Raw genomic sequence first — 20,655 nt, forward strand, 5'->3', positions numbered from 1 at the left:
GGGAAGGGTAAGCTGGGACAAAGTGAGAGAGTGGCATGGACATATATACACTACCAAACGTAAAATAGCTAGCTAGTGGGAAGCAGCCGCATAGCACAGGGAGATCAGCTCGGTGCTTTGTGACCACCTAGAGGGGTGGGATAGGGAGGGTGGGAGGGAGGGAGACGCAAGAGGGAAGAGATATGGGAACATATGTATATGCATAAATGATTCACTTTGTTATAAAGCAGAAACTAACACACCATTGTAAAGCAGTTGTACTCTAATAAAGATGTTTTTAAAAAATGAAAAAAAAAGCATATTTTACATAAAGATATATGTCCTTTATCAAAAAATGTACTCTTCTGGAATAATAATAGAAACCATGCTTTGGTGTAGCTGAGATATTTTGTCCACACAGTAGTTTGAAGTTGAGTTGATATTTGAAACATAATATATTGGTCAACTTTCTAGTTAAAATAGATGAAGAGGTGGAGTTTAACATACCAAATCCTTGGGTGGGGGAGATAATTGGTGAAGGAAAATAGCTGTGATTTTAGAACGATCTAGGCTATGACGCATCAGTTATCTTTAGCACACATGAGAAAGCATGCTAAAAAAATTAGTATAAGCAAAAGTAACACTTTTATAAGTATAAACATTTAAGCTGTGTCTTGTCAGAGAATAGTATCTGCCTCATTAAATTTGAAACCCATGAGAGGCATCCTCAACATCAAGACCACCTTAGCTAACATTTATTGAAAGTTACTACAAATTAGACTCCAAACCAATAATCCTTAAATATACTATTTTAAAATTTTTTCATATTTACACCAACCATTTAAGGAAGACACCAATATCTTCCAAGTTTTACAGATGAAGAAAATAAAACTCAGAAAATTTAATTAATAAGCCCAAATTCGTCCAGCTAATAAATGATAGTACTAAGATTTGAATCAAGATCTATATGACCCTGAAACTTAAGGTCTTTCAAGACTGCTATATTTACTTGCGTCAAGGTGAGATTTTCAAGCTAGTTACTGAGGCTTCACTAGGCTAGCTGATTAGCCTGTTATCTCACCTTACATATCATACCTCCTAGAATGTTCCCTAATTGACAAACTGTTCATAACTTTTTTCTTTATTGATAGCTTGTACTCCCACTGAAGTGAGAATAAAGAAAATAGGAAACTTGTCTTTTCACAGGTCAAAATCTGGAGTTTTTCTTTCATATTAGGCCATGACATTTTGAACTGAACTTATGTCTCTGGGTTAACTGGATTCAGGTCTCTGAGTCTGCCTTTCAACCTGGAAAAAAACAGAATCCATTAATTATTTGTGGAACTTCTAACTACAGAAACTCAATTGTGATATAAAGGTACTCTTATACTTTATCCCCAGCAGCATAATTTTATGCTGTGACCAGTATATACAAATAATGCACATCAACAAACTGATCAGGAGCCAGCCAGAGCACCAGACTCAGTGCTGAGAGTGACGACGGATCAAACAAGGCTTTCTGGATCTGTTATTCAGCCAGGCACCAGGCCGTTTTCCTAGTTCCCTTTATTTCAGTGATCCTTTTTCGCATTTTTGAAAAAAACCGAAATTTCCAATTTGGAAAATTGTAAGCTCCTTGAGGATGAGAATATCTTTTTTTTTTTTTTAACATTCTCCTATCCCTGAATTTAACAGAATAACAAATGGTAATAGAACATAATGTAGCTGAAATGTTTCAGTACATTGAATATACTGATTATACTGTTTTGTTAATACTGTATTTATTTCAGCCCTCTGTGTTTCAGTGTCCCATTTCTGGTTGGCAAAATTAGAACTTTTAGAACATTGTTTCTCTGAGTGTTACTAGTGGAAAGAAACTTAGAATTCCCAAAAGTAAAATTCTTATAACACAGGTATCTTTTGTTTAATTTGAGAGAAAAAATATTTTCTGCATTCAAATTGAGACGAGCACCTGAGTCCGTAGAGTCCCTGCCTTCTCCTTCTTCAATTTCATTGTCTGCAGGAATCCAAATGAGAGGAGGGTTATAAGGAGATAATAGTGACAGAAAAATTAGATCTGCAAGAATTAGTTCTGGAAGAATCCGAGAAGAATTCATGCCTCTGTCTCTCTCCTGAGCAAAACACCAGACAAACAAGCAAGGGTCAAGTCAGCTGGAATTACTGCCAAGTGAAAGTAACCAGGCTTGTCAGTGTTACTCCAGAGAGCCTGAGTAAGGTCAACAGATGCCGAAAGTACTAAAAATCCTCCCTTCTCACTCATGACTCTCACCTATAACTTTCTTTGCTTCTCAAATGTTTATGGAGTCACTTAGGAAAAGTGTGGAAACCTATCCTATTCATCTTCCATGCCAACTTCTATCCCAGTTCATTTCCCTTTCCATGCTTTAAAAGCAGATTAGCGAATGTGAGGTATCTGGGGAGATCACTAGTACATGGAATCTGGCTTCTTGCATCAACATGATAAAATGAAAACTGACAGATGCTGGGAGAAGAATTCTCAGTGGAGAGATTTTTTTTCTCCCTGAAAAATCAACGGACATATGCCTCCCCAGGAGAAGAAAGACGAGGTGACAATAGCCCTAATATCAGGAGAATAACAGGAGTGGGGTTCTTCCCAGGACATAGAAAGAGAGAAATCACAAGATAACATGTGACTAAGGAATCCAGATCCATCTCAGCGATGTGTCACACAAGAAGTCACCCTAGGTGACTAAAGGAACTTTTCTGGTCTCGACTATGGACGAAGCATTTCACAGACATTTAAAAGTACAAACTTTAGGCCAAGAAAAAGACGTTCTACTTCACTGAGCAGAAAATAAACTGGTAAAATTTGATAATTATTCACTATCAGTAAAATGGTAGTAAAATTTGCCAATTTAAATGTATTTAACAGAGGTTTGTATCTGTTTCTGGAAAACAGGTGCATGATAGACTAATTGGAGAAACTAGATTTACATTTATTTCTGGAAAACAGACATTAGATAGATTTATTTGGGGTCAACCTTCTACTAATCCCTTCCTTCCACCATCAGAGACAAAATCCTTGGCGGCCTGGGCCCGTCATATAACTCCGAGAAACAAATTTAATACTTTCACGGACACGGTCCATGTGATGAAACAAATGTCGAATAATTGCAACTTTCTTGAAAACTGAATCCAAGTTTAGCACTTCTTTCAACATTGCCATATCACCTGTTACCTTGCCATGATACCTAACATACCGTTTGGAAAGCACTTGTTTCTGGTCTCTCACCCGACTGAAGGGCCTTCCAAGATATGTCTCAGTTGAGAACCACTGCCCAGCACAGTACTCGGCAAAAATAAAAATAAAAAAAGGTGTTAAATAAACGTATGCTTGACTCAGTGTTGACACTTAGAGGGTTTTATGATGGAAAAAGTCATTAGAAAAATACAAATGGGAATATTTTTTATTTATGAAAATTAAAAACGTGTATAATTCTTAAGATGTTCTATTTCATACATAAAGGCCAATATAATTATTAAGCTAGGAGCAATGTGAAATATAACTTCGATCACAGAGTTAGAGCATTAAACATACAATGTTATGAGTTTATCTCTACCTATTAAGCTGATGGTGATTCGTATTTTACTTTTTATATTCTTCAGATTCTAAACAAATTGAAGTGCAGTGATAGAATGAGGAAAACCGCAATTAATAATATGAAAATAAAAGGGGAGAAAATTTCAAAAGTAATAGATGATCCTGAAATGTAATAAAATATTGCATTTGAGAGTTTTTTCACTAAAATATAAATCAAGGTCATGTTTGCAGTTTTCCTATTTAAAATACTGTTACATATATTCATTAGTGACTAAAAATGTTGTCAGTGCCAAGTGATTCTATTCCAAGTGGAAAACAATTCTATATTGATTTAATAACCCTTATTGCACCATAAGTCGAAAATTTCAATCTTTAAAAATTAAAGGGACTTCCTTGCTTTACCAAATTACTGGTTTATTCATGAATCATATTTTCTCCTAACAAGTGCTGTTGAATTCTCCACACGGGAAGGAAAAATATGTTCCAAAAAACCTCTCTGCCTGAAAATACTTCTTTAAAAATCTCAACAGGGCTTCCCTGGTGGCGCAGTGGTTGAGAGTCCACCTGCCAATGCGGGGGACACGGGTTCGTGCCCCCGTCCAGGAGGATCCCACATGCCGTGGAACAGCTGGGCCCATGAGCCATGGCCACTGAGCCTGTGCGTCCGGAGCCTGTGCTCTGCAGCGGGAGAGGCCACAACAGTGACAGGCCCGCGTACCGCAAAAAAAAAAAAAAAAAAAACTCAACAAATTGCTTTTTGTTTCCTAGAAAAATCCCAGGTCAGCATGATAGTTAAGTTATAAAGGATTATATAATTCTTGGATGGAAAACAGTTATTATAAATACACGATTTTATATATGCCAAGATCTACAGGCACTAATTGCATTACTTTTATTTTTTCCTTCAGTTGGTCCTAAAAGATTTTTGGACAGCTTCTGCTGCAGGAATTAATTGAATGTGAAAATATTTAGATATCAGGAGGTGCTATGACACATTAAAAGGGATAAACAGGGAATGCTCATCAACAGTTCTGACAAGTAGAATTTAAATTAAGTCTTCATGGATCTTAATTAAATCTCTGTTGCAAAACCCAGGAGCAATGAGAACATTCTTATTTCAACTCCCTACACAGTATCCTAATGTATAATTCTCTCCAACGTGTTGTGCTAATATTAAACACTGCTAATGGTTCAATCTACGGGACACACACACACACGCACACAATAAAATATCCAACCTATCCAGGCATTTAGTTTTCATAGCAGCAAACACCCAAGTATTTCAAATTTACTGTGTTAAGCATTTTTGTCCTTGACAGCTGTTCTGAACCTCAGTTCTCTTTAAAATAGGGATAATACTCATAGTTGTTTTAGCTAATAGGATTTTTGTGACCATCAGTTTATACAAATGTATATATAAGTGTTTGTAAACCCTACTGCACTTTATAAAAGTTATTATTTATCATACAGAGAGCTTATATTACATGGTGCGTACTGTAGTAGTGTAATGTAACAGCAAAGAGCATAAACTATAAAACATAGGTGTGGACTTAAATTCTGCCTCTGCAACTGTTGTTCTTGCGCGAGTTACTCAACCTACATAAAAGCTGGTTTATTCATCTACAAAAGAAGTGATCATGTGCAACTTACAAGTATGTTACGAAGATTAAGTAATCAAGTGAACTGTGTATAGTAACACCTAGCACAGCGTGAGCACTCAGTAAATGTTGGCTGTAGTTGCAACGCTCAGAAAACAGCACCTATGACCATCATCATTTAATTTGTTTTAATGGTAATTTTTAGTGGTGATATAATCACCTCTTTACAGTTGTGGAAATGGAAGCTCAGCCACGTGGCCAAGGTCACAAGACATAGCACTTAGACCTATGTATCGTACTTCCAAATCCAATATTCTTCCTACTAGGCTATGCTGGAGTTTTACTCCTAACTTGATTAAAAAGCCAAATTGGGAGAAAATTAACAAGATCAAGGTACTTTTAGTTACTCACTGCTGTGTGGGTTCATAGCATTTTAATAGGGTTGGCCTCGCTCTTAAGATTAAGTAAACATTGGTATGACTGGAGAATTGTCACGAATGAATGGTCCTGCCTTGAAAGGTAAGATTTTTGATCTTTAATCTCCTAACGCTTAAGATTTTCATTAAGGGAACGTCAGATAGTCATTTTAAAATTCAAAATAGCTCTAAAAGATATTGAAAATAAGCACAATAAATATAAACCAGATGACTACAATTGAGCAAGCAGGTCTTTGCTTTGATGACTTCTAGACCTAAAGATGCACATTCAGCAGTACCTGAAGCGATAGAATGCATAATAGGTGAGGGGAGCTAATCTGCAGCCTGAGGAGGGTGCAGCTAAGGATGCAGCATTGGTTGTAGCCTCTGAAAGAGGGGAGCAGCCCTGATAAAAGGGGAGATAGTATGGAATGTGAGTTTTCACAGCCCCCAGTTCCACCAGCAATAGATTCTGCCTGCTACAGATAGACACTGGGTGAATGTATTTGCCAAGATTCCAGTGATGCAGGCAGCTTTTGTGGCCACCATGCCCTCTAAGTGGCCTGTACCCATCTGTGGACACCACTGGAAGATACCTAACACCTCCCACCAGTCACTGATTGCTGTTGGTCTGCTGCTGCGGGCCCCTCCTGAGGCGAGGACACTCTGCTATCAATGCTCACCAGCCAAAGCCACCAGGAATACTGCTGGGAACAAAATTTGTCTTATTAAGTTTGTTACAACAAGGAAGACAACATCACAGGAATTTTAATTTATACTTGGTGATTTAGAAGAGGATTCAAGGAAGCAGAGTTCTGTTTAGATAGGTCACTGTCTCAAAGCAAGAGGAATTTGATACACGGGCATCAAAGTTTTTTTTTAATCTAGGAGACAGAATTAATAGAGTAGGGCTAGAGTTGTCACTGAATAATAAGCAGCAGTCACTTAATGTTAACCAGGAAAGGGGAGATGTTTGTTATTTTTATGGTTATGGGTGATCTTGGTGTTATCTCTGATCATGCATGGTTATAGAGTCCACTTGTTTTTGTCTTGTGGCATCACGGTCACAAAGTCTTCATCTGAGGTTGATATTCTATGGAATTATTTTCCACAAAGGAATATCACAACCTGGCTGTTAGCAACTAGACTTGTTCCCTAAAAGCTCTCAGGGGCTTTTTTCTTTCTCACCATTACTCAACCCCACTACTCTCACATGCCATTCCCTCTTCTCCTCTGGCAAGAGGGGAGGGGTAAAAATGTAGATCAATGTGAGAATGATAAGATGACATAGGATGGGGAGGTATGATTTATTCTTAGGGGTTGGGAATGCTTTAAGAACATGAGATGAATAGGAATTTCATATTTAAAGAAATTATATAGATGTGGGCATTAGGGTCAGGAGAATTGATCCTGTCATTCAGACAAGCACGTAGCAGAGTACAGATTGGTCCTGGTCTCTATACTCCACAGGCTTACAAACAAAACAACAAAACAGATAATACAAATATAATCTGCACGTGTGTTACATAGCACTGAGATTTCATGTGCAAGCATACAAAAGGCTGAATTTTTTCTCAAGTTCATTAATAGCACAAGATTGCCCTTTATTCCTCAAACTAAAAGTGAATATGAAACAATCTTTCATTTTCAGGATGATCGAGAACAGGCACAAAACTTTACTTCTGACCCCTGAACTCCAGAACATCTTTCAGAAATTATCTTTTAAAAGAACACAAATTAAATCAATAAATCAATGAAGAACCATACATAAATTTTTGAAAATGATAGAGAAATTCTTCGTAGGCAATATGAATGCTTAAACAGTCTTTTTTTTAAATAGATTTATTACATTTTATTTATTTTCGGCTGCATTGGGTCTTTGTTGTTGCACACGGGCTTTCTCTAGTTGCGGCGAGAGGGGCTTCGTTGCAGCAGGCATGCTTCTCATTGCGGTGGCTTCTCTTGTTTGTGGCATACGGGCTTCAGTAGTTGTGGCACACGGGCTCAGTAGTTGTGGCTCACGGGCTCTAGAGCTCAGGCTCAGTAGTTGTGGTGCACAGGCTTAGTTGCTCCACAGCATGTGGGATCTTCCCCGACCAGGAATCGAACCCATGTACCCTGCATTGGCAGGTGGATTCTTAACCACTGCGTCACCAGGGAAGTCCCTAAATGGTCTTATTCAATGTCATTCCTACTTTCTCTTCTGATGTTTGGACCAACTGAGAGATAATGCAAAATGAATCAGCAGAGAAAAAAAATGTCAGTTTTATTACTGATAAATACTTTGCTGATGTGACATAGCTGTACAGTAATAATGGCTTCTTAATTAAATCCCAGAATGAAATACACTAACCCACAGGCCTGGACCACCAGCAACTTCTCCATACGGGGACCAGCTCCTTTAAAATTTGGAAGCTGGAGTAGTGGGATGTAACATGCATTTCCTTTGAGCAGCTGAATCTCAGAAAGCAACAGGAAAAGGAGCAGAGCTGTACATAACCAAGTCTTTATCTTAAACATAAACTAGATAAGTCATTCCTTCTTTTGAAAAGAGTGAATGATGCAACAGAAAGATCAATAATGTTAAGATCATAATAACGTTACTGACGACTTTACTCTCGAATTATGAATTCAGAAGAAAGGAGATTCTTTCACTTCAGATAAAGTAAAATGCCAAAAGAATGCCTGGGACAGAGAATAGACAGTGTGAGCCTCAGGTTGGGGAGGCCCCCCTGAGGGTTCCATAATGGGGTAGATGTACACAATGGTGGAGGCCATGTGAGTTGACCCTTGTGTGTTTTCCAGTCTACAAGCTAGACAAAAGCAATAATGTCCATTTGAAAACTGGTGCAGTGCTTGGCGCAGAGATACTAGGCTGAACCTGGAGACCAGCAATGCTCTGGAGGATTAGAAGGTAGCCACCTGTGTACTATGTCGACCTCAAGCCCACCCCATCCTCCATTCTTATTGAGAACAGTATGGTACACAAGCCTCAGGAGCTGATTCCAACCCCTGTCCCGTCAGTGAACAGTCTAGCAAGGAATATTAACTTTAAGGGTCAACTCAAAATCAATGGTCATCATATTGTTAATGAGTGACTACACCATGAAAGAGATGGGAGAGGGTGCATAACAAACAGAAGAATTTACACTTGAGGAAACAGAATTAAAAAGTAATCAGATAAGGACTTTAAAACAAGTTATATTTAATATCTTCAGAGAGGTGAAAGAAAGTATTGTTTCCATGAAACAAGGAGAAGCCATCTGAAAAAAAGAAGAGATGATTATTAACAAGCAAAGCATAGCAGCTAAGGACCCAAATAATGTGAGCTCAAACCCTGCCTCCAACAATTGCCAGTCAGGGGTCCCTAGGGCAAATTATCTAACCAGTCTGTGCCTTAGTTTGCTCATCTGTATAATGGAGATAATCATAACACTTACCTAATTATTTAACAAATGTAGAACACTCAGAGCAATAGCCTACATATAAGTTTCTTACATAAGAAACCAAATTTGAAATTCTAAAGATAACAACCACAATATTTGGCATTCAATATTCTATGGGTAACACAAAAAGAGGGAAGATCAAGAGTATGTTCGTGAGCTGGAAGAATGTAGTCAATGAGATAGAAATGGAAAGGATGAAAAAACAAATGCGATACCAGAAGTGTAGACAGAGAAAAGCTATCCATTAGAAGTAAACAACAGAGGGAATGGAAGAGAGGCACTATTTGAAGAAATAATAGCCCCACATTTCCCATAACTAAAGAAAGTGATGAGACTTCAAACTGGAGGGACTCTCTGAGTGACAAGCACAATCAATCTTTAAAAAAAAGTCTCATCATATATTAATGAGATTCCAGAACATAAAAGAGATAAAATTGCAAGACAGAGAAGGGATAATTCATTGCAAAGGAAGAAAACCAGAATTTTCCATCAACACCATTGGAGTAAAGAAGACGACGGATGGAATAAAGTGAGCCAAACCATTGTGAATGTCAAGCCAAAGTAGATATTTCAGAGGTAACTCCCTCAACATACTCTAGAAGCATGTTATTTAGAGGTATTGAAGTAAAGATGAGACAATCAGTTACAAATACTGAAAATGACCACATAAGCAATAGGAATGAGATAGGAGAAGAGGAACTGACATTTTTCATCACAAGGATGAAATTATGTTCAGGTGTTTCTTGAATACAGATTAACAGTATGAACAGTATGGAGGTTCCTTAAAAAGCTGAAAAATAGAATTGCCATATGACCCAGCAATCCCACTACTGGGCATATACCCAGAGAAAACCATAATTCAAAAAGACACATGCACCCCAACATTCATTGCAGCACTATTTACAATAGCCAGGTCATGGAAGCAAACTAAATGCCCATCGACTGACAAATGGATAAAGAAGATGTGGTACATATATACAATGGAATATTACTCAGCCATAAAAAGGAACGAAGTTGGGTCATTTGTAGAGATGTGGATGGATCTAGAGACTGTCATACAGAGTGAAGTAAGTCAGAAAAGAAAAACAAATATCATATATTAACACATATATGTGGAACCTAGAAAAATGGCACAGATGAACCAGTTTGCATGGCAGAAATTGAGACACAGATGTAGAGAACAAACGTATGGGCACCAAGGGGGGAAAGTGGTGGGAGGGGTGGGGGGGGTGATGAATTGGGAGACTGGGATTGACATGTATACACTAATATGTATAAAATGGATAACTAATAAGAACCTGCTGTATAAAAAAATAAATAAAATTCTAAAATTAAAAAAACTAATAAAATTTTAACTTTTTAAAAAAAGATTAAATATATTTTTAGATAACCAAATAAAATTAGCATTTTTGAGCATCTTCTATATGCTGGGCTTGGAAGAGTAACAAGACTCAAATCCTACCTCTGTGACATTCTGATACATTAGAGGGGGGCAGCATGCAGCAGTGAACAGACCTGAGGTAACACCAGTTCTGTCACTTATGGGCTTTACAACTTTGGGTAAGGTAGCAGATCTCTGAGGCTTAGTTTGCTCATCTGTAATATGGGGATGATGAAGTACCTCTCCCTTCAGTTTTGTAAATTTACTTAGTGCAATGCCAGGTCAGTAGCCAGTATTAATGAACGTTACTCTTCTCATGTATAAGAAGATTTAGAAGGATGTTGGCTCAAGTGCTATCTCCAGGTGGTAGAGTTCCAGGTTTCTATTTCCTTTGTGCTTTCCTGTATTATTTATTTTTACAATAAGCATGCATCATATTTTTTTAATTAAAAATATATTCTGAAAAATCTATATTTTAAATTTTTAAAAGGAAATTTCAGTCACATTTTAATAACCTCATAATAAGAAAGGCCTTTAATGAAAAATGGGCACACACACACACATACACACACCATCAAGGAAGTTAAAATTCGATAGTTTTAAGGAACAGCAAAACATGGTGAATATTTTTAAGCAGTAGCAGTCTGAGAATAAATATTTACAGTTGCAGTATACGTTTTAATCTCTGACAAGTCAATAAGAAAAAAATGAGCAAAAAATAAAAACAAATTAATAGAAGAGGCAGTATAATTGACCAAGGAATACATAAAATTATTTTCAACCTCTAGAGTAATCAGTAAAATGTTAATTAAAATGATGACATATTACATGTCATTCATAGATTGGTAGATATTTTAAAGGTTTTTAACAATTTTGCATTATCATTTCTTATAGGTAAGTAGAAAATAATTTAATTTTTTCCCTATCCTAGTTGATCAAAATTTACTTATTTTTATTAGGACTATAGAAAAATGTCTTTCCATTCTACAAATTTATACTGGAATTGTAATGTAAATTTTTAAGATGATCACATTTGGGGAAATTTCTATCAAATTTCTTATATGAGCTATAAGATTTATAGGGAAATATGTATCATATAAGTAAGAAGTGATCTAATCTATTAGAATATATAAAATATGTGAGTTCACATATAGACATACTCATGGCTGTGGTACTGCTACAGACTTGTGTTTTCAAAAACAAGAATTCTGATAAATTCTATTTCACGCAACTGCCATCAGTGTTATAGTCTATGAATAATTGCGTTTTACATTGTATAATCAAATATAGTCATGATAGAAAATAACTATTTTGTTGGTTATTGATAAAAATCAAACCTCCCATTTACAAAAATGTATGTCTGCTGATTAGAAGAGTTTTCCACAGAAGAGCTTCTAGCTCTGACATTTTACAACTCATTTCTCTCCCATTCACATTCTGATGCATCATGGATAACATATTCACACCTTCTGTCTCTCCCTTGTTCTCTCCTTCTCTTCTCTTCTGTCCCTTTATGGAACTTTGTTCTTCTCTGACTTCACATTTTGCAACATACAAAAAGGCAGTCTCATCCACTTGCCTGACTGGAATTAACATCTAGAGGCTGATGACATAAATATTGCTCCAGCTGAACTGCAAACATATATTTGGGTACTTGATAGTCATTTTCCTTTTGTCCCACAACACAGTACACTCAAAACTGAACTTTCTATCAACACCAAAACTGCTTTTCCTCTCTTCCTTCTCTGTTAAACAATGATATTGCCATCTGTTCATTCTTCCATGCTAGAATTTGGGAGTCGTATTTCACCCTTCCCCTTCTACTCCCTATTTCTAAAAATTTAATCAACTTTTGTCTTCCTAATTATCTCAACTCTCCATTTGTTACATCTTCTTCAACGATGTTATTGATTATTTTGCTATTATTGATTGTGCTGATGGTGATGGTAGTGTTGTTGTTGGGGGGTAAGAAAGAATAAGCACACTTTGACAAGTATTGCATTTGAAAAGTCAATAGCAGATTACAGATGTCCCAAAGAGAGTTGGAAAGGTAGTCATGGAACTTGAGAGAGAGGTTGTGTGTCAACTACATAGAAATGATAGGCTTAAATCATGGATTGTCAAAGAGTAAAGCAAAGGAAATGGAGCAAACTCAATTCTCCTTTAAAAAATATGATTCTGTTACAACATTCGATACAATGAGAAAATATCTCAAAATTCCCAAGATATTCCCAGCATGGGCATCTTTGAAAAGAAGATTAAGACGCTTTGCATGCCTACCTTGCTTTAGCTACACAGTGGGTTGAGTATATCAGCAATGAACATCCAGAAATACACATGGCCCACAATGCAGTTACAGCACAGAAGGTACATTTCTGTTTTAAATGAAGTTTAGGGAAATGGGGGGAAAAGGTCTCAAACATTTGTACGTCTCTCTGTGCTTAGTTTCTTCCACCATAAAAAAAGGTGATCAGACTGTGTGGTCTTGAAAACCCCTTTCAGATCTTACTTCTCATCATTCCATGACCTTCTATGACCAAAGTTCTTTTTAATTTGACAACAAAATGACAAGGCAAAAAGGAATATTCCCTGTTTACTTCAAAAGCCACGGATTCCCTAAAAAAAAAAGATGGTTTCATCTTATCATAAAGAAAAATAATTATAATCCAAACCCTTCTTCCTGTATTCAATTCCATTTACTGGTGAGCATCTTGTGCTGGATTCTGTTTTGAATGGATAATTTAATTATAGCTTTTTAACTTTTCTGTTCATGCTATCTTTCATATAATACTTGTATTGAGTGATTATATGTACATCATCACAAAAAGTATAGGTGAAAGCTCAAATTTATTGCACTAAGTGCAGTAGATAATAATTCTACTCATAGTCTACTCTCTCTAAAAATTTATAATCTACAGCATACACTTGAGCTTCTTCAAAAAGCAATTTTCTAATATTGACATTGGTAGAATTGTTTTATTATATTTTGAAGTTTTCTCTTTTGTTCCTTCAATATTAAAGAAATACCTAGGGATATATTATTATTTGATCTTAGTGGTAATGCACCTTTGATTATTTTTTACATTCAGAACTTTCAGATCCTAAAATAAAAGGAATTTCCTTTTCTCTTAGATCTCCCAAGTTTGGAAGCTAAAGTATTTCTTTTTTTTCTTTTGGCTGTGTTAGGTCTTCATTGCTGCTCACAGGCTTTCTCTAGTGCAGCAAGCTGAGGCTACTCTTTGTTGCGGTGCGTGGGCTTCTCATTGCATTGGCTTCTCTTGTTGCGGATCACAGGCTCTAGGCGTGCGGGCTTCAGTAGTTGCAGCACATGGGTTCAGTAGTTGTGGTGCACAGGCTCAGTAGCTGTGGCTTGCGGGCTTAGTTGCTCCAAGGCATATGGGACCTTCCCGGACCAGGGATCAAACCTGTGTTCCCTGCATTGGCAGTCAAATTCTTAACCACTGCATCACCAGGGAAGTCCCTAAAGTATTTCTAAATTTTAAGAACCAGGCCTTTAGAATAAAAATAAAACATTGTTATCTAAGAAGCAAAAGGCTGAGACAGATATTCTGATGCTGTTTTTGAAGCAATTTGGTCTAAAGAGACAAAAATCTATATTTCAGGAAACAAAAATCTAAAGTCACAGATAAGAATATTTCACCAAATTATAATGGTTTACGTACATCAGAGGATTTAGCATGGTAATATGTTTCTATAATAGGTAAATTTTATTTATCACAGAATACAGGAATCAAGGAAAAAACATTATTTTTTTCATATAAACTTCTGCTGAAATAAATATCCTGAAGTATATAAAATTTTCAGAAATCAAATAAAGCAGAAAACAAGCACTTCCGAAAGGTGTAATGCAAACAATGGTCAAGCGAAGTCTCTTGACCATAATGGAAGAGTCTCTCTTTTCATTTCCTTCCCTCTCCATTGATGTGTTGGCCTGTTCTTTCCCCATCCTCCACCTCAGTTCCCAATTCTAACAAGAGGATTTAAAGAGCCTTACAAAAATGCATGCAACAAAATAAGAAAAATAAAGAAGAAAATAGACAAATTGGAAGCCAAAAGAGAATGAAATGATGAGGTTCGCAGGATTCAGTACAATAGAAGTATATTAGATTCTAGTGCCATTAGAATTCTATGCAATTATTAAAAGGAGCCACACATTTTATTCTGATTTTTTCTAGCACCAAATGCGAAAATAAAAATATGATCCGTTACTCGTTTTGCATTTTCTATTTATAAAGTTCATCCACTGCTTGAAGAAAGCAGATTTTTGTTCTTGTTCCATCCAAAGGCTATTTTTTTCATGAATTTTCATTAATGGGACATGGAGTAGGAGGAAAGTAGGAATATAGAGAAAAACAACAACAACAAAAAGGCAGTATGGATGAAAAAAAAAGAGTACCACTCAACGAAAAAGACTCTGACGGTTGTTACACTCCGGTGGCACAGAGACAGAAAGAGGTAATTGACCTCTGGAAGGAGGTGCCTCTCTGTTTAATTTCCTGTAAACCTCTCTCTGTCTTCTCTTCTGAGACAAATTAGTAAACAATAATCACTTTTCTGTCTGCAGGGCTCAGAGGTCTCAGAATACTACTTTCTCCTTTTGCTAGTATAAAATCATTGGAAATTTGGTCACTGACCACAGAAACCACTTTGAAATAAATGTAAGTAAAATGTTTTAGAATATTTTATAGCAAAGTGAGAAATCCCCTGTTCCCTCCACTAAGCTAGTTGAGAAGATAACAGAGAATAATACACTAATATATGGTCTCTTTCTGTGTTTATACCTAATGAGAATGTATCATAGGCTTTGGTTGTTTTCAACCTCTCTCTCTCTCTCTCTCTTTCACACACACACACACACACACACACACACACACACACACACACGTACGTACGTTTGCCTGAGACAACAGAATGGAATGGATAATAAAGGAGAGATTCAGGTAGGTACTAATGTGACCATTTTCTTCATCTAAATTATAACCTGAAATGTAGGACAAGTGCCTTTATTTCATTGGATTTATCCAATTAATCATGAGTATTTAAAGACAACACTCTAAGTAGGTTTTTTCTCCATTAAAAATGTGAATTTCTCTATGTGAGGGTAAGTGGATATAAAAGTCATGACAGATGTGAAAAAGGTATCTTTCCAAGCACAATGCTGAACATATAAAAGGGGCTCATTGAATCCTTACTGAGTTAGACATCTTTCTTCTTCACTGATATTAGAAAAAAAAAAAAAAAACCTCCATTTGGTAAAACATGAAAGGGCAGAAAATCAGCCCAAAAAGAGGTGAAAATCTTCTGTACATCCCAGCTGGTTCTATCGTGAACTCCTAAAATAGGTAGAGAGCCATGTGAAGCACATGATGGGGTACAGAGCTGACAAGCTGGATTCTGGAATACTTTCTTCCTCTTTTCAAGCATCCTTGGTCTGTTTTTTTTTCTGGACAGAGATAGGGTCATCACAATTCAAGAATTAACACAAAAACAAAATAGAACAACAACAACAAAAGGTTTGCAAAGCCCATCCCATTGGTATACAAGAGTAATTTATTCAGTTTGGCTTCATTTAGCACCAGTGGATCAAAAATCAATGATGTTTTGGTAAGTGGTAATATTTGGAGAAATGGAATGAAGAATGCATCTGAAGATAAATAGGAATTATAACCACAAAAAAGGAAGGGTACTTACAAACCAAAGGTATGTATGGAACACAGGAGAATAGGTGAGCTGCCAATGAAATGGGCTTATAATGCCTCTTCCCCAACACAGCATCTGGAGGCTTCATAAAATCACTCTAACGGGTCAAGCATTGAAGGTCCTGAGAAGAATATTTTTTTTAATGTTGCATTGTAATTCATTTGGATTCATATAGCAAATAAACTACTCGGTCATTTAGAACAAATTTTTTAAAATACATACTAGGAAAATTTCAGTGGGCTAACTAGAAAGGAAAAAATAGCTTGGCTCACCGCCTAGAGGAAAAGATCTAATTCAGTGAGCATAGCAGGAACAGTCAATGTCAAAAAGGTCCTGTAGTACAGGTGAGACACTCTGAGAACGTGTCACCTATCCCTCCCAGTTTGTTTTGCCCACTTTGCCACTAAACTCATCTATGACACAGTAAGAACTCATAGGTACAAAAGATGGAAAAAGGATTGTGTGTTGACATCCAGGAGTTCTACTCAGACCCACCCAGGTAAACTGAACCCAAAAGTAATCCTCCCTCCGGCTCACCTCTTCGGCATGCTTGCTAACTCTGGTTCGTATATTCCTATAACTTATAGTGTGACTCTGATTGTTCCTGTAACTTTCCTGGAGCAATGTTCATGCCACCACATCAGAACAGAACAGAACAGAATGAAAAGCCCATGTTTGCTGGACTGCATGACCCCTTTTCTGGTCAGACTATCCCTTCAGATTGAAGGCTTTGGAGATATGCCAGAGGCAAGTGGAACTCCCAAACCTTTAGTCTTGTATAATTATTCTCCTCCACATATTTTGGAAACTGCTGAACCCTCTCTTATATGTTGCTGTGATTCAGAGGGTAAGTAATTGGGATATGAATACTGGCTATCTTTAGAGGAAAGCTCTTTGGATAAATGGAGAAAAATAGCATTATTCCTGTAAAATGCCAATTGACATAGCTTTTATAGATAAATATTCACTTTTCCTTTTGTGATGTGGAAACCTAACCTAATTTTGCTTCACAAACATCTCATTCTGGGGGAGGAAAGGATTTTTTTTTTAATGAAACAATCATACATCCATAAGTACCTGGTGCTAAGATGAACCTGAAGAAAATGTTAAAAGTATGATGAGTCATAAACTGACAGTAAAGAACCTGATTATTTGACATAAAACATTCTGCTAAAGATAAGATGTGAAATGTAAGGTCTGCTGGCTGGGAAGTGTCACGTGTGCCTTTACATCATGCAGGATTTAGGCATGGGTTTCTCTCTCACTCTCTCAGATCCACATGCTCTGGGTTAAATCCATTTTCAGACAGGCTCTTCCAACAACTACATACCTTGCATCCTCTCAGGTTTAATTATTTAAAACTAATATACTCTTTCCCCAGAAGTCCCCCCAAAATCTCACCGGCTCTAGTTGAAACATGAGACCATTGCTGGGCATTCACTTTAAATCTTCATGCCTTGAACTAGCAATGGAGCCCATCGCAAAGTACATGGACTGAGAATGGGAAATGAGTGGCTCCTTAGAGTGAAACTGAGGTCCTGTTACCAACAGCAGAGCAGATAGACGTGGAGTGTCAAATATATTTGACAATTTGACAATATATTTGCTAGCTATTCTTCTACCATCAGATATAATTCATTAGTGTCTCGCCGTACCTGTTTGTCTTCTACTTGGTAGTTCTAATTTCTGCGGCTTTGAGGACACATAACACTCCTAAATACTTATCCCAGAGACAGAAAAACATAAGTCCATGCAAATACTTGTACAAAACTGTTCATAACAGCTAATTAGTAATATCTAAAGAGTGGATGCCACCCAATTCCCATTAATAGGTGAGTGGATAGACAAGTTATGGCATATCCATACAATGGAATACCACTGGACAATAAAAAAGAATGAATCATTGATGAGTGCAACAATGTGAATAAATTTCAAAATAATTGTGCTGAGTGAAAGAAGCTAGACAAAAAAAGAGTACATATTGGGTGATTCTATTTACATAAAAAGTCTAGAAAATGAAAACTAATCTATAATGACAGAAAGGAGATCAAGATCAGTAATTGCCTATAGAACAGTGGGAGTGGGGGTCAAGGCAGGGAGGGGCAAGATGGAAGGATTAGAGAGCTGCACAAGGAAGCATTGAGGGGGGAGTGATTGACATGTTCATCATCTTGATCAAGAGTTGGCATTTTTTGCTGTAAAGGGCCAGATAGTAAATATTTTAGGCTTTGCAAACCATATAGTCTCTTACTCAACTCTGCCATTGCATCATCAAAACAGTTATAGATAAGAAGAATTAAATGAGTGTGAGTGTGTACAAATAGAACTGTTTACAAAATCAGGTGCAGTCTAATTGAGTGTGCAAGCCAGTCCCTGCTCTTGGTTATGGTGATGGGTTCGAAAGTGTGTACATATAGCAAAACATCAAATTGTATACTTTTATTATATGCCTCCATAAAGTTATTAAATAATAAAAACAAGACAAACAGCCGTAGCTTCCCCATCACAAAGTGGATAAAGTCCAATCTTCTTACCATGGTATACAAGTCCCTCTATGAACTGGCCTCTATATTCCTCCCCTATCAGATTCATTGTCATTCCTGCTGGCATTTTTACTCTTTCAGTGCCAAACATACCCATCATGCCATTTCACCTCTATGCCTTTGCTCGAGCTTTCTCTCTGTCTTGAATGACCTACTCCTACCAACTGTAAGATTAAACTCGCGCATGTACACTCTCAAGATGCATTCCTTCTTTCCTTATGATACCCCTACTATTCCCTTTGCCTCATCTCTATGACTCCATAGTAGCCTGTATATTTGTGTGTGGGTTCATGTGTATGTGTATACACCTACATATACATACACTCTTGCACGATTACATTGTTCCATAATTTTAACTAGATAGCTGAAATTTTTCTCGTATATTTAGAATCAAAATGTATTATCACCCCATGTCTGGATACTTGACTGAGCCCTCCCTGTGTCTATTATACCTATCACAGTGTCCGGCACATTTTTTAAAAAAGCAAATAAACCAATAAATCAGTATGGCAGCTCTTATTATAACTTTTTTACAGATAATGAAACTGATAGTTAGAGAAGGTATATATATAGCCCATAGGCACATGGTTATAAATGGCCAGTCTAGCACTGTGAAGGAGTTCCTCTGTATCTAATCTCAAATGCTTCCCACTAATCCTTGCAATTGTTTTTGCTTTGGTTTTTGGGGGGTTTGTTTTGTTCTGTTTTTTAGTTTTTGCTTTTTAATTGAAAGCTTAACTACATTTCACCCTGATGGTTTTATTTTTTTCTGGCGGTGCCACTGCTCTTCCTTCATCTCTTAGATACACCAAAATGAAGACTGCCACCAACATCTATATTTTCAACCTTGCTCTGGCAGATGCCCTAGCAACCAGTACCCTGCCCTTCCAGAGTGTCAATTACCTAATGGGAACATGGCCATTTGGAACCATCCTCTGCAAGATTGTGATCTCCATAGATTACTATAATATGTTCACCAGCATATTCACCCTCTGCACCATGAGCATTGATCGCTACATCGCAGTCTGCCATCCCGTCAAGGCCCTGGATTTCCGCACTCCCCGCAATGCCAAGATCGTCAACATCTGCAACTGGATCCTCTCTTCAGCCATTGGTCTGCCTGTGATGTTCATGGCAACAACAAAGTACCGGCAAGGTGAGTATGGCTGCAGGCCTGAGGGATAGAGAGAATATAGTTAGATATGTTAGTGAAGTCATAAGCCAAGTAGAAATTATGGAGTGGTCCCATGCTGTAGACAAACAGTAATTTTAATGATTCTTTTTAGCAAAATAGTTTTGAATATTTTGAACTAGGAATTTTCCCCTATAATTTTAAGTCCAGTAAACATTTGAAAGAGAAGATAAACCATAATCTATCGGTTCCTGATTTCTCTGCACTTACTTCATCAAAAGGACAGGAAAATAAGAACACAGCTCTTTCAAGAGTAATTAGAGCTTAAACCCAAAGAACATTAAGTGGAGGCTTGTTTTAAAATCTCGAGTGGCTGCCTACATGACAAATTTATCTTTTTAGACTTCAGAATGATAAATCACCCATCAAAAAGTAGAGTTGAGGGAATCCCCTGGTGGTCCAGTGGTTAGGACTCAGCACTTCCACTGCGGTGGTGGCCGGGTTGGGGAACTAAGATCTCGCAAGCCACACGGGTGGCCAAAATAAAAAACCCAGAAAATGAAGTGAAGACATCCATTACCTGGAAACCCCTATAGAATCTTGACAGTGATTATATTTTTATATCAGCCTAGACCCCATAGAGGATCTAGCTCACGGTGAGAGATTCATAACTGTTGACTGAATGAAAGCTTAACGTCATCAAAGTGGAGAACCTAAATGACGTATCTGGAAAAAATAACTCTCCTGAAAATCAAGAGAGAACTCAGTTTCTTCCATGGTTTCTTTAAATCTTCCTTTTCTGGCTTGTGTAGTAATAGCCAGAGGTTAACCCAGGTCAAGGTGATAAATTAGAGAG

The 20,655-nt window shown here is 37.1% G+C and overlaps 1 protein-coding gene across 2 annotated transcripts in view; it reads left to right on the forward strand.

Annotated features, from left to right (window-relative positions):
- Window positions 1–20,655, forward strand: part of OPRM1 (opioid receptor mu 1) — a 158,641-nt gene that overhangs the window by 13,076 nt on the left and 124,910 nt on the right. For both annotated transcript variants that reach the window (XM_019951588.3, XM_073789758.1), the window contains exon 2: window positions 19,471–19,823. In XM_019951588.3, the coding sequence (XP_019807147.2) occupies window positions 19,471–19,823 (353 nt within the window). The remainder of the gene's footprint in view (window positions 1–19,470; window positions 19,824–20,655) is intronic.

The sequence above is a fragment of the Tursiops truncatus genome, chromosome 12 (assembly GCF_011762595.2).
Source record: "Tursiops truncatus isolate mTurTru1 chromosome 12, mTurTru1.mat.Y, whole genome shotgun sequence".
NCBI classification, from domain to species: Eukaryota; Metazoa; Chordata; class Mammalia; order Artiodactyla; family Delphinidae; genus Tursiops; species Tursiops truncatus.